The following is a 15601-nucleotide window of genomic DNA, read 5'->3' on the forward strand; positions in this document are numbered from 1 at the left end:
TTCACAGCCTACTGAAGTGAATGAGAAGACTCCATTCACTTCAGAGGACTGTGCACTGGGACCTTAGTTAGTGACCTCACTCAGCCCCTCGAATTCTCTGCCTCTGGCATGTAAAAGTCTAGTTTCCTGTGGGCTGTAATACTTTGGTCTAATTTCGGTTGTTGGGTTTAGTGTGCAGGTGCTGGGTGGTGGTGTGTGATATACAGGAGGTAAGACTAGATGATTTGGTCGTCCCTTCTGGCCTTAAACTCTATAACTCAGTGTGACACATGGGGCAAATCACTTACTACTTCTGCGCCTTGGTTTCCCAATTTGGACAAAATCAGCTTTTATAAAGTGCTTTGATATCCTTGAAAGAAAAAACAAACCAAAGTATTATCTTACTATAAAGTACAGTGATACTGCTATTTCTGATCTGGTGGACTAGCAAACTAAAGATAGAGAGCAACAGAGTAACACTTGATAACAATGCAATCTCTATGGATGAGTATGGTCCACCCTGAACTAGAGCTTTCACATATTAATTGAGTTTCCTGACACCTACTAGGAAAATCATTTCACAAAAATTGTCCATATCCCAATATTTTTACAGTGTATACTAAGAATCATAACAGATAATTATAACTCTCAATGTTATTACCATCAACAGTTTAATTTAAACTGTAAATTATTGTGTTACTAGTTTCCAGTGTTGCTTTCAATTAACAGAGGAATTAGAGAAGTTAGAGCAGGAGAGGCTGGCACTAGAAGCTACCATTAAAGACAATGAATTTGAAGAAGAAAGTCGTGGTATCTGTGGATTGTTTGGCAAAGCCAGAAAGCTCAATATTACCAAGCGTGTAACCAAAAAAGGTAAGCTTGTAAATGACATAAAAGGACATTTTATAACACTTTCACTGATACACAGCTATACCTTCATTCTAGAGAAAAGCTCCTAAGGTACAATGACGTCCTTTGACTTTAGCTAGTGGAGCTGCCATTTAATCCAGACAACACATTAGGGAAATGTGCTAATGGAGTAGCAGAATGCTGTGGACTTGGGTTCTGGTACTACATTTCTCCCCCCCGGAACATAAATATTGTGACAAAGTTCCTGCGCTACCTTGGTGGGTCTTGCGCTTATTGGTGGATTTGCTCGCTTTGGAGCTCCACGGCAGCCCTCAGCTTGGCCGTTTTTCTGAATTCACAGTCCAGGTCAACTCCTCCTGTGTCTGACCAGGAGTTGGGAGCATTTTGGGGGGAACCCAGGCCTGCCCTCTACTCCGGGTTCCAGCCCAGGGCCCTGTGGAATGCAGCTGTCTAGAGTGCCTCCTGGAACAGCTGTGCGACAGCTACAACTCCCTGGACTACTTCCCCATGGCGTCCTCCCAACACCTTCTTTATCCTCACCATAGGACCTTCCTCCTGGTGTCTGATAATGCTTGTACACCTCAGTCCTCCAACACTCCGCGTTCTCACTCTCAGCTCCTAGTGCCTCTTGCTCCCAGCTCCTCACACGCACATCACAAACTGAAGAGAGCTCCTTTTTAAAACCCAGGTGCTCTGATTAGCCTGCCTTAATTGATTCTAGCAGCTTCTTGATTGGCTGCAGGTGTTCTAATCAGCCTGTCCTAATTGTCTCCAGAAGGTTCTGATTGTTCTGGAACCTTCCCTGTTACCTTACCCAGAGGAAAGGGACCTACTTAATCTGGGGCTAATATATCTGCCTTCTATCACTCTCCTGTAGCCATCTGGCCTGACCCTGTCACAATATATTAGTTGAGATAACTATGTAATAGGTATATAGTGATCTCTGCTGGTACAAGATGTTACCTGATATGACAGAATTAATTTCTTTTGTCATTTTTCAGATGAAATGCATGGCTTTGGTTTTTTACTTTTTATCTAATTGATAAAATTGGGTATGGCCTCTAAATGTTTGAACAAACAGATCAACAAGTTATTTTCTTATATTGGGGTCATTTTTCTGAAATTTTATAAAAACGTTGAACTGTGCACAGAATTCAGGGAACAATCAAACTCAAATTCTCTATTGTACACAAAACGCACAATGTGTGGATGAAAAAATATGTTATAAAAATGGCCATAGTTCTATGTTGTGGGTACACTATCATACTAAAGGAGTGAACCAATGTATGCATAAGCACTGAAAGCAAATGTATAACATGTTATGAAACAAATAAAATGGACTGTAAGTAGTATAGTGTGGTAGGATCTAGACTATTAAAATTTATATGGGATGTAAACAAACCCAAATGAGAAATATAGTAAATCTACAGGTAAAGGTTCACTGAATTAAAATTCTCATTTCACAATTGTTAGGGTATGATAATGACCCATCCAAAACCATTTTTGCATTCATAAAAATATTTTTTTGAATTTTCTACTACAGAAACTATGGTCTATCTTTACACTCAACTCCCGGTGATAGCAAGAAGTTATCACAGACTAATAGCAGAAAATGTGATCAATTCTTTACTTGGCAGTGCTCAGTTAATTTTCCACGTTAGAACAGAATTTCCTCTCATAACAAATGCTACAGCCTCTCTTTTCTGGTCAGTTCAGAAAGAAAATAGAGCTGGTTGGGAATTTTGCACTGGAAAATAATTTTGACAGAAACTGCCCTTTTAAGAAAGGGACTTCTATTTTCTCATCAGCTCTAATAGGAAATACATATTGCACACTTTTGCTCTGAACACTTTTCAAACAGAAATATGAAAATACATTATATTAGTAAATATTCCTGTCTTCCCATTTTGTTTATAAATATATTCTCCCTGGAGTTGTTAGAACTCCCAACATAGATGCCATACCACACAGGAAAGCTGATAATTGTCTTAGAATTATCTTGTCAAAACTCTGGGAACACTCAAAGACTGCACAAAGCATCTTCTGAACCTAATACATCAGAGCAAAACCTATAAAGAAGCCTGTCTGCTCCACTTTAAATATTGCTCTGACACGGTCTCTTTGAAATCATTGGAAGGTAACTGTAATAAAGTCACTGGCTTCAAAGAATAATGGAATGGGAAAAATATTGTTAGTATATAGACATTTTTAGACAGAACCAGCATTGCAATAAGAAGCAAATCCTATTTTTAAATTAACACAAAGACCTTCTAGGGCATTATATATGTCCATTGCTTAAATTTTCCTCCCACCCTTAGGGCTTGTCTACATGGAGAAATTGCCCAGAAGGTCTTTAGGTCTTTGCCCCACCTCAACCTTCTCTGTATCTAGTTAGTTGTTCACGTCTCCCTTTAGCAAGCCCTATAATATATTTTATGGAAGATTCAATATTTTGCAAAACATTAATATGTCTGTAATATAAAAGGTAAAAAAAATTGTTATTCCTTACATTTTTCAAAACAGTTCCTATCTTCCTATATGTTTCAATGATACCCATTTTAGAATAGGTTATCTCATCCACAGAAACCTGCTCCCTTTTACAGCTCTTATAATTTGATGCAGTAAGGTCCCGATATCATAAAAACTAACACAAGAGCAAATTTGCTTATGGACTGCAGTTCCAATTGGTACCTATGGAAGTTGTGTGCGCTGACACATTAAGGTTCAGAAGATGATCTATTTGTGCAGTAAGGGTTTTCAGGATTGAGGCCTAAGAATCATGTTACCAAGATAGTCCATGTACCTCCAACAGATATAACTGAAAGCATGCCCCAAAAGGACACTAAAGCACACATCCTGTAAGCATTTACGCACATGCTGACTTTAAGTATGCAAGTCAAACCAAGCTCATGTGGTGACAATCAAACAGGAGTCATATCAAATGTGATACCCCTCACTGACAGAAAGCACCATACCATGCCTTTGTGAGATACCGAACTGAACGCTTTCACTATGTCAATGAAGATGTCTCCTAATGTTTTGTGAGGTTTTTTGGTTTTACTTATGTGAATACATTTAAGCACATGCATAAATGTTTGTAGGTTTGGGGCCTGAATCATTTCAATACATTATCTACATAATAATTAATGGTGAATAAAATACCACCTTATGCCATGATCTGAAATCAATTCATTGCTTTATAATCCCACATTTAAAAACAAGCATATATTCTTTGTTTAATGTAAAAGATAATATAAACGATTTTGAGATTAGACAAAATTTCACTACTCATTTTTGATTCCCTACGAGACATTGCATTATTTTGTCCAAAGGGTTCCAATTCCCAAAAAGAAACAGGAAGAAGAAAAATTTCACCCAGATGATGAGGTTTTTTTCCTCCTTGTTTCCTGAAAGCAGATTTATCAGAAAGTTGCTTTGCTTCAGTTCTCAAAAGAAAAGAAGATACACAGTTTTCTTTCTCATTTCAGACAGCAGCATTAACACAATCCAGTCTATGCATGTGGGTGAATTCAATCAGAGGCTGCTAGAAGCCAGCAATCAGTTTAAAAAGAAACAAGGGAAAGGAACAATTGATGTTTGGTGGCTGTTTGATGATGGAGGTAAGAGATTCAAAAGGACACCATAGGGAGAAAGATTTTTATGTTGCCAAATATGAATGCATACTTGGGGATTTATATAAAATGATAACACTTACATTATGTAGGTTATTTTTTACATGGTTTAAATATTTTACGATAAATTTGTGTATGTCACTACGAAGTAAAGGAGAAGGCTTTATTTTTACCACAAGCAAAGACTTTCATTTTTCTGGGTGGGTGCTCCAATCCCGCTCTCCCCTGAGGCCCCACCCCCATTTTGCCCCTTCCCCGAAGGCCCCACCCTTGCTCCGCCTCTTCCTGCCCCCGCTCCACCCCCTCAACCCACTGTCTCCTGCCCACACCGAACAGCTATTTTTTCCCCATGGGTGCTCCAGCACCTGAGCACTCACGGAGTCGGCGCCTATGATTTTTACCACACAAGATACTCATTTGATCTCCCTGTGGTTTAATATGTTTATCCAGGTTTAACACTCCTAATTCCCTATATTCTGACTATGAGGAAAAAGTGGAAGGATTGTAAATTAAGGATCTTCACTGGAGGAAAGATCAACCGGATCGAAGATGAAAAACTAGCGTAAATTTAACTATTTTCCCCACTACTGTTTAAAATGTTTTGATTGCTTATGAATATTAGTTGTATATAGTCTCCTCTAATAGTAACCTTAGCATTTTGAGCAGGTCCAGCTTGCTTTATTTTGAACAGTAATAAAAGTATATTTCATATAGAGATGTCTAACACTAGACAAGGGCCTTAGGGGTCATTAATCTTAAACATAAATGATGACTAGCATAGGAAGATCACACCCCACATATTCTCTGCCTAATAGGTCATGTTCCCTCCTTAGAGAATGACACTCTTTAGTCTGTAATGTGAAAATCTTTGTGTTTTATATGATTTTGACTAGTTAACAAGTGAAACTGCATATGAAGCCTCCTAGATGCACATGCTATAGACCAGTTGTTTTCAAACTTTTTTTCTGGTGACCCAGTTGAAGGAAATTGTTGATGCCTGAGACCCAATGGAGCTGAGGATGAGGAGTTTGTGGTGTGGGACGAGGCTCAGGGCTGGAGCAGACTGTTGGGATATAGGGGTTAGGGCTGCGGGGTGGGGCCGGGAATGAGGGGTTCAGGTGTGGAGGAGGGCTCTGGTCTGGGGTAGGGGGCTGGGGGTGCAGGCTCTGTGGTGGGGCCAGGGATGAGGGGTTTAGGGTGCAGGAAGGGGCTCCAGGTTGGGGGCGTCAGGGCTGGGGCAGGGGATTGGAGCACGGGGTTGGGGCATGGGTTTACCTCTGCGGCTCCCAGTCAGTGACGCAGCCGGGGTGCAGAGGCAGGCTTCCCACCTGTCCTGGAACCATGGACCATGCTGTGCCCTAGAAGCGGCCAGCAGCAGGTCCATCTCCTAGGCAGGGGTACACAAGTGGCTCCGCGCGGCTCTCACCCGCAGGCACCGCCCCCTCCCCCAGCTCCCACTGGCCGGTTCCTGGCCAATGGGAGTGCAGAGCCAGTGCTCTGGATGGGGGCAGCGTGTGGAGTCCCATGGCCCCCCTGCCTAGGAGCTGGACCTGCTGCCGGCCACTTCCGGGATGCAGCATGGTGTCAGAACAGGTAGGAACTACTAGTTTTTACTGGCCAGCTGCCAGGGTCCCTGAGTGCTGAGCAAGGCAGTACTGGGTCAGAACCCAAAGTTTGAAAACCACTGCTATAGACAGACAGCCCACAAAAATGTGATTAGCAAGTACAAACTTTTAAGAGCTGAAAACCAAGTCATTTAGTTTTAAAACTTTCTAGACCTCTGAGCTATAGTCTGCTTTCCATCCATGTGCAAAACAAAGTTGCTAATGTGAGCTCTTTATAATCGTCATTTATATAACACCATTCTTTCCAAAGCAGCCAATTTGGATTGGAATTCAGTAACTGTTTAACACAACAGAGCATCACTAGGCAACTGGTTAGGACAGGAAGTGAAGAATAACTATCCAATTATCACTACAGGGGGAATTTAAGTAGGAAGGATATAACTGCATGAGTTGGAAATTAGTCAAGACAAGGCTGCTCTGTGGTTTGGTTGCATTCTCTTATGAGGACTTGAATAGCTGACATTCCACAAGGGCATGGATGAAGTTCCATGGAGTGGGACTGTGAAACCTCTCTCCCCAGTGTGGCACTGAGCTATGTAGATCCGGCCAAGCTTCCCACACTTGTGTAAAAAAGGCTACATAAGTATCTGTGGAGGGTATTCCAGTCATTGAGTTGGTATAAACTATGCAAAATGGCTCTGTAGTTTCTCTGCTGCTTGAAAGAAAGGATTCCTTCCCCCCACGGCCACCATGCAATGGCTGGCCTAGCTACTCAAACTGGCAATTGGCTTCCGGATTTTGACCTGGCATAGACAACAATCAATTTCATTTAGAGCTGAAGCAAGATGTTTTGGCATTATTATGGGTACGTCAGAACTTAGTAGCCTTACTAACCAATGGGCAGATACAAGTATTTTTATTGCCACCACTGTTTCTGCAAATGCCAGGATCCAGTGCTCAGGCTGACCAGTGCAATCTCTGTGGTCAATAGGTCTTCACTGACTACCATCTTATCATCAACAAGTCCCACAACTAAGTCTGTGTGGATGACTGACACTGCAGACTCAACATGAGTTTACCTCATTCTCTATACCCATACCCAGGAAAGACAAACTTGGAGGCAAATTGGTCATTCTACTCCTTTTGACCTTAAATACAGAGACATCATCATTTGAAACAAAATCCTTGGTGTATGCCCATTTAATCTGTGAATCCAGAGATGCAACTAACTTCAACATCCTACTCATCTGTCAAACACTAAAAGCTTTCCAAAGGAGCTGAAAGAGACATTGCCTGACATGGTGATAAAGTTTAAAAGATTTATCATCTGAGGAGACTTCAACATCAACACAGACAACACTTTTGATACTATACCACAAACCAAACTCTCCACTTTAGCATTATCACAGTTAATCTCTGCACCCAGTTCCAACAGCCAGCCATATCCTGGACTAGATGTAGACATAAACCGCAAGAAATGCTCCTGCTCAATCCTGTTCAGATAACTTCCTCCTCCAAGTGGAAATAAAAACTCTCCTCATAGGCAAGAAGAAATCACCACAATGATCTGCCCTAGGAAACTCCTGGATCCTGCCAAACTCCAAAAATTAGTTATAGAAAAGAAAGCAAGGAATCTAGAAAGTGAATCACTGCAAACACTCCCTGACTACTACTGTAGAAGTAACCAACTTTGGAACTAAATGCAAAACCAATATCTGAATTGGCTAACCCTCAAATACAGTGCACACAAATAAAAACTGTAAAATAATCAAGCTATTTCTCCTACAGGCTGGAAAGGAAGAAATAGAGATAGATAGATAGATAGATAGATAGATAGATAGATTGTTTTTCTATTTTTAATTTTTTGGGGAAGTGCTCACATACTATAGTAGTGGGACCACTCAAGTGCACAGATTGATAAAATTCCAAATACTACTTATCAAGCCTGTGACCAAATTCTCCTCTCCAATCGGTAGAGTTGTGCTTTATTTATTCAATGCACATAAGCTCCGTTGATAACTCGGATGATAGAGGTCTGTACTGTCAACTGGAAGAGAGAATTCTCTCCTATATTTCTTTGTATATGACAGATCTTTTGGAATTTAATCTTTTAAAATATTTGATCAAAGAACCAATGTTTCCCCTAAAATGTAAACATACCTCCCTCTGTCTGTTTCTCTTGCTTTCTGTATCTTTATGCAATTCCCACTGATCTCCCACTAGTAATTTAGGGCTGGTCCACTCTACAAAGTTAGGTCAGCTTAACTACATCGCTCAGGGCTGTGAAAAATTACACGTGAAATAATTAGTAGTAAAGCCAACCTAACCCCAGAACTCTTCCGTCAACCTAACTACTGCCTCTCAAAGAGGTTGATTTACTACAGTGACAGAAGAATCCCTTCCATCCCTGTAGTAAGCGTCTACCCGTCAGTGCTACAGCAGCACTGTAGCATTTCTAGTATTGCCAGACCCCTAGTTTATAGTTTATCTATAAAATTCTGTAATTGAAAACAGAAACACTAACTAAAGCATTTCAGATAAATTCACTTGTCATATAGTTAAAGTTAAAATACTAGACGATCGCTTTTGATGACTTAACTCATTTACGAGCACTCTTTGATCTGAGGTACTTAAAAATGCAGTGATGAAGTGTTCTCCCCTTTGTTTTCAGGATGACTTCACTTCTAAGCAAATTCAGAATAAAATATGCTGATATTAAGATCATTGGCAACATCAACATGAAACCCAACAAAGAGAGGTAAGAAACATTTCCAAAACCCATTATTTCACTGCAGTTCTTTATCTGGGAGTTGTTTCTTTTATACTGATTATAAAAAATGATCAAAGGATGAAAGCAACTGCACCAAAAAAAAGTCTTTTAAAAATCACAATACAAAGGTTAAAGACTAACAGATTTATTTGGGCATAAGCTTTCGTGGGCTAGAATCCACTTCATTGGATGCATGGAGTAAAAATTACAGATGCAGGCATTATTGTGTCAGTATAATAATGCCTGCATCTGTAATTTTCACTCCATGCATCCGATGAAGTTGGTTCTAGCCCACGAAAGCTTATGCCCAAATAAATCTGTTAGTCTTTAAGGTGCCACCGGACTCCTTGTTGTTTTTGTGGATACAGACTAACATGGCTACCCCTTGATATTTAATACAAAGGGTGGTACTACAAACGGCCCTCCACTTTATGTTGTAATGATAGGACTTTATTTTGATACAAAGACTAATTAGAAACTCACAATTATGAGCTACTGAATTTAACAGGGATCATTTTATAATTGCTTTCCATATCTGGTTTTGTTTCCATGGCCATGACTAAATCATGCTATTCATCAGATTTCACTGCAGCTCTTTTGAAGACTCATCTTCCCCTCTGACTCAGACTTTCAGAGTCCCCTGGGTTTTACCTCACCCAGGCATTCAGTAGCTTACCATCTTTATGGCCGAACACACACACTGCTCCTTTCCCTAGAGAAGGACATTACCGCTCTCTCCTATCACTCAAATATAATGAAGGCACAACACATATTTTTTAAAAGCTAGGTATATTTATTCTCTAGATAAGTCAAGTGAGGACTGAAGAATAGGTAATATTCAAAAAATTCCATCTCTGAGTGCCTTGGCTAGAGATATTCTGAGAGCTATGCCAGCATTAAACATTTTGCTGTCCCTGGCAAACTAGAAAACTACCGGCCCTCACAGCCACTTCACATTTTCTAGCCTTCTATTTTGCTGCCTTAGATGATCACCCCTCTGTTGCCTGCAGGGTACTAGAAATTCTGTATTTCAGAACCTGTTGTAGCTAATCCCCATTCAGCAGGTAAACTTGCCTCCGCTCTTCCAAAACAAACCACCACCTCTGGATTTGTGTTGAACCTTCCCCAAAGTGAGTAGACCCTGTAAGTCCTCCTTCAAAGTAAAGATAAGTCCCAAATCTCCCAAAGTAAGTCTCTCCTAAATAGAATATCTTCTCACCAACTCAGAGAAGGATATACCCGCTGCCCCATCAGAATCCAGTACAAAGTATCTCCCTTGTTCTTCAAGATCCTCTGTGAAATTTAACAGTTTACTCGTACCTCCTTCTGCTCTCCAGCCTAACCTCCATGCTCCTCTGATACCATACTTCTTTCTTTTTCTTCCACACACCCATCATCTTGGACTTCTGGTATAACCATGGGCAAATCACTTAATCTCACTGTGCCTCCATTTCTCTATGTGTAAAATGGTGATAACAATACTTATCTTGTTTCATTAGTGCTTATACAATCACTGGATGGGAGACACTATAGGAATGCTGAGTATTATACTCTTATGAACATGTGAAGTATTTACTATTTGATAACTATATTTCTGAAAAATCAGCAAAGCGATTTAAATTATTCATCCCCTTTCTGATTCTACAGTCAGTATTTTTTTTTTAATTATACCCAGAATGGTGAAAAGCATTATTCTTTTCCTTTTTCCCATGTTAACTGAATAACGATCTTCCAAAGTACATTTGCAAAGGAATCAAACAGAAATACATTTGGCATTCACATGAGCAAGTGCATTTGAAAGCTCAGCATTATTTATAACATATAATAAATGTATAACATGACTGGACACCTGCAATAGTGCCATATTTCTCCCTGAACCTGTGTGCATATCCCCTTGATTTTATTAAGAGATGTGCACATGGATTACAGGCAGGATTAGGCTCTGAAATTGCTGCTGAAAATGATAAAATTATCTATATAGATCGGCCTGCAAATACAGTAGTATCAAAATACCTCACAGTTGTTTATGAATTTATTTTTCCAACTCCCCTGCAAGATGGGAGGTAGTATTAACCCTATTTTACATATGGGAACTGAGGCACAGAGAAATTGAGGTATGTTCAAAGTCACACAGGAAATCTATAGCAGAGTTGGAAGTTGAACCCAGATCCCTCAGTCCCACTCCAGAGCCTTAGCCATAAAACTTCTTTCCACCTGTCATTAGGGTAAACGTACACAGACTAGCTATTAATTTCATTAAAGCTGTATACTGATCATTCAGGTGACTTCTAACACTACAAAACTCTGTTAAATGATTATACGTGTTCAGTGGTGGTGTAAAGTCCTGCATTCTTTATTAAACGTAGACCTTGTCTACTCTAGAACTTACTTTGGTATAATTTACATCACTCAGGGCTGTGAATAATCCACACCCCTGAGCAATGTAAGTTATACCAACCTACATGCTGGTGTAGACAGGGCTATGTTGGCAGGAGAGCTTCTCCTGTTGACATAGCTACGGGCTCTCGTGGAAGGTGGCATAATGAAGCTGAAGACAGAGCTCTCTCCCATCAGCTTAGAGCATCTTCTCCAGAAGCGCTACGGCAGTGCAGCTGCATCGGAGCAGCTGTGTTGCTATAGTGCTTCTAGCATACATGCAGCCTTAGTAACTAATACTTTCCAGTTTGGGCTTACAATGAAAACATTTCAGCATCTTAAATAGGCTGTGTTACAAGGACACCAATGCTTGCTGTAAATTCATTGTAGAGATAGTGGGCCAAATGTAGCTCTTAGTTATATCCATATAAACTCATTTTAGTGGGGTTGCATAGATGTATTCGAGGGCACAATTAGGCCCCAAATGTTTAAAGATGTTGCATGTCATTCAGCTGCATCCTGCAGTCAGTGGGGGACCTGCCTTACCTAAATCATCTGTGAAATAATGAGTTAGTACCCTGCTGGGAGGCCTCTTTCATAATTCTTGTTTCAGCTGGAAATTCTTTGAAGAGATGATTGAACCACACCGCCTCCATGAAAGCTGCAAAGATTTAACAACTGCTGAGAAATTAAAAAGAGAGACTCCATGGAAAATTACAGATGCAGAGCTGGAAGCATTCAAGGAGAAGGTAAATCTTTGCCTACCTTTATTATATATTGCTGGCTAGCTAGCTCAAGAAACTAGTGAACAAATCTGAAATATCAGCTAAGAATTTGATATACATGTTAACTATGTGTCAGCATTTGATTTTTTTAAGAATTGGGTTTGTATTGTAAATATCATAAGAAAAGTTATTTTTCCTTTGTACAAAGATCTGGAGAGAGCCTATCTAGAGTACTCAGTGTGGCTTTAAACGTTTACCTCTGCAGCTATACAGTCATTCAGGGAAGGCCAAGAGCAGGACTGCTACATGAGGCAAAAGAATGGAGGGTTTTAGCTAGGAGGGCAAGCTGAAGAGAGGAGGCCTATACATTTAGAGGAGAGGAAAAAGTATTTAGAGAAGGACCTAAACTGGAACTTCAGATCTAAACACCCCTAAACTTGGGAAATGTTATTATCCAAATCCAGACTTTGTGGCTTGGGCTCTTCGTTATTAACATAAGACCCAAATGATTGAATAAAAACCTATTTGAACCAATAAGCAACATGAAACCACAGGGCCACTCACAGAAATAAGAACAGCAACAACAAAGTTTAGGTTTACTGCATGGAGGTTTTTTCTCCCCTCATCCTCAAAGGTTAATCAAAAGTTGGAATTCTCTGACCAAAATTAGAACCAGGATTAAAATTAGAGAGGAAAATATTAGTAGTTATTCGGATACCAGTGGTACTTTAAGGTATCATACATGGGATTAAATGCTTAACTAAATTATGGTGATTCTTACTCATTACACACAGGATTAAACTGAGGGCAAGATTTCAAATTGAGATGGAGTATTCCTTAAGAGCAGATTGATATGAACCATAGTTTACTTATTTTTCCTTTCTCTAGAGTATTGGACAGGTGGATTAGGATGAGGAGGATATGCCAAATTCCTTGAAGGTGAAATTCACACCTGTATGGATGTCCCAGCTTAAAACCTATTAGGCGTTAGGCACCAATTGACATTAGTCTTCCCTGTTCTTTTCTTCTCTATTATGTGTGTTGTGTTTTGGAAGCCTCTGGAAACTCAGTCTGACTTTGGTAATAATCCTGGTTGAACCTCAATATAGCATTCATGAATACAAGTGGTTATAGTACATAAAATACATGAAACAACTATAATATCTTTACTCCATGTATATTACAATCAGTCCTCTAGAAAATTTTAGTAAAATGAATAACCTCTGCTAGGTTGCAAGCTGGCTTATTTATTTACATAATAATTTTTCACACAATGCACAGTCAACCTGTGGAACGCCTTGCCAGAGGATCTTGTGAAGGCCAAGATTATAACAGCATTCAAAAAAGAACTAGATAAGTTCATCGAGGATAGGTCCATCAATGTCTGTTTGCCAGGATGGGCAGTGATGGTGTCCCTAGCCTCTGTTTGCAAGAAGCTGGGAACAGACGACAAGGAATGGATCTGTTCTGTTCATTCCCTCTGGGGCGCTTGGCGTTGACTTCTGTCAGAAGACAGGATACTGGGGTAGATGGACCTTTGGTCTGACCCAGTATGGTCGTTCTTATATGTTCTTATTTTTATACCCATTGAGATGGCACCTTGGCACCTGACAAATTAAATGTAGTAACATATTAAACTGCCAACTACAGACAGCAGTTTCCCCAAACAGCCATAATAAGTAATCTACTACCATAATCCACAGTCAAAGAAATATATGACAGCCATAATCCATAGTCAAATATTTGACCAAAAAAACCCCGTGGCTTCTCAAGCTCTGGTATATCACCACTGTGACGTACAAGGGTACAATGCAGACTAATGAGCACCTGTGTTACCCCTGCCCTGCTACCCTGGATGCCTTGCTGAAGGAGTTCCCACCTGGGCTGCTCACAAACAGCCTGCCAGCATGCAAGCCACACCCTGAGTGTCTGTGTGCAACTGCAGCCTGTCATCCACACTTGGGTTACACTCTGGCTCTCACCAGCCTTGGTTATACTGCAGGGTGACTCCAACACACCCTCAGTCTTAGATTTCCCCCCAGAAATGTATGTTCTGTATTGCCCAGCCGCTTCCTGGAGAATACAAGTTATATTAAATCTGTTATTTCTTTAACAGAAATAATATGCACACAACTTGCCACCCCAATGGAGTTCCCCAGACACTTCAATTTAAAAACAATGGATTAGATAAAACAATAAAACAAGTTTATTACCTACAAAGAAATACATTTTAAGTGAATACAAATAATGAGGCATAAAAGTCAGAAATGGTTACAAGAAAAATAAAGATAACACACCACTAGTGCCTAACTTAACAAACTATGTTAAATTCAAAGCAAAATTTTCTCACCACATGCTTTCAGCAATTGTACTGACCAAATGTCTTAGGCCAGGATCCCTTCTCCCAGCGTCCAACAAAGGCTTCCTCTGTTGCTTCAGGTGCAGTGAATGTTATGGGCAGGGAGTGAGAGAGGTATCCCTTGGGGCATTTGTCCCTCCTTTTTATCGTTTCAGTCCCCTTCTTGAAAAACATTTCCAGCTGGGTAATAGCAGACAAAAACTCTGTGTGGAAGGATGTTCCCTGCTTTTTCCTCACCTGATTGAGCCTCCTGTTTCCCTTCCTGCTTGATGACTCTGTTTACTGCTTAAATGCAAATTAAGGAGAGCACACATTCCTTCGTTTAAGATAGACCTGTTTGCCAACTTCAGTTTGGAACATGTGTTAATAACACCATACAGTGGAATCTTATAATTTCACATGCAATGTTGCCACACGTATTTTATCAGGATGATACTGATCAGCAAATGATGAGTTTTTGAAAGATACCTTACAAGGCATACTTTGTACAAAGATTATTACAATAGTGTGTAGGGTGTGAACACAGGGGTACATTCTGTCTCAACCACATAGAGTAATTTCCACATCCAGGAAACTGTATTGTCTAATGGAATCTAATTTTTCCCACCAGAGTTACCGTCAGGTCCGTTTGAATGAACTCTTACAGGCATACTCTAGGGCTGCTAATCTCATTGTCCTGTAAGTTGCACAATTTTAACTCAGAAAATGAATAAGTTAACCTGCATACAGGTATTTTTTTGGATATGAACAACAGAAAGATGTATGTTAATTCACTCAGAGTGAAATTCACTTCTGTCCAGAGGTCCAGCACAAGCGCTATGTATCATTTAAGTCCCTCTTAAGCCTATTTTGAGGCCTTTTGTGGGACTTAAGCAGCACACAAGCCTCATGCTGGTTCTCCAGACGAAGCTGAAGCTCACCCTTAGTTAACAGTTCTTTGTATCTTAAAATTAGGTTTTACTCTGAAAAAGAATTATAGGAAAATGGCACCTTCCTGCCCAACAAATTTACTCTCTGCATATTCAGAGTTGTATCTGCTTACTATCATGGCAAAAATAGTTCTTCTTACTATTGCTAACATTGCGAAGTCAACTGATATCAGAAAGAGAGAGAATTCTTCTTTTGGTTTATGTATCATAACCAGAATTGTTAGTTAGGTTCAAATTGCAGGACCAATCTGTTTTTCTCAGGGAAAGCCCAATGAGGACAATAGAATTTACTTCTGAGGGCATTCTGCACCAAAAAAATTAAAAATTCTGCACACAATATTTTAAAATTCTGTAAAATTCTGCAAAATTTATTTGCCAAATAAATATGTAGGCTCC

At 39.9% G+C, this 15601-nt stretch overlaps 1 protein-coding gene across 10 annotated transcripts in view; it reads left to right on the forward strand.

Moving 5' to 3' along the window:
* Positions 1-15601, forward strand: part of SLC12A1 (solute carrier family 12 member 1) — a 67663-nt gene that overhangs the window by 49043 nt on the left and 3019 nt on the right. For 8 of the 10 annotated variants that reach the window (XM_043523650.1, XM_043523648.1, XM_043523652.1 and 5 more), the window contains 6 exons: positions 709-852; positions 4338-4469; positions 4932-5043; positions 8718-8804; positions 11806-11941; positions 14887-14954. In XM_043523650.1, the coding sequence (XP_043379585.1) occupies positions 709-852; positions 4338-4469; positions 4932-5043; positions 8718-8804; positions 11806-11941; positions 14887-14954 (679 nt within the window). Of the gene's footprint in view, positions 1-708; positions 853-4335; positions 4470-4931; positions 5044-8717; positions 8805-11805; positions 11942-14886; positions 14955-15601 lie in introns of those variants that run through there. The other 2 variants (XM_043523654.1, XR_006284197.1) reach the window with 2 other exon arrangements.

The sequence above is a fragment of the Chelonia mydas genome, chromosome 10 (assembly GCF_015237465.2).
Source record: "Chelonia mydas isolate rCheMyd1 chromosome 10, rCheMyd1.pri.v2, whole genome shotgun sequence".
NCBI lineage: Eukaryota > Metazoa > Chordata > Testudines > Cheloniidae > Chelonia > Chelonia mydas.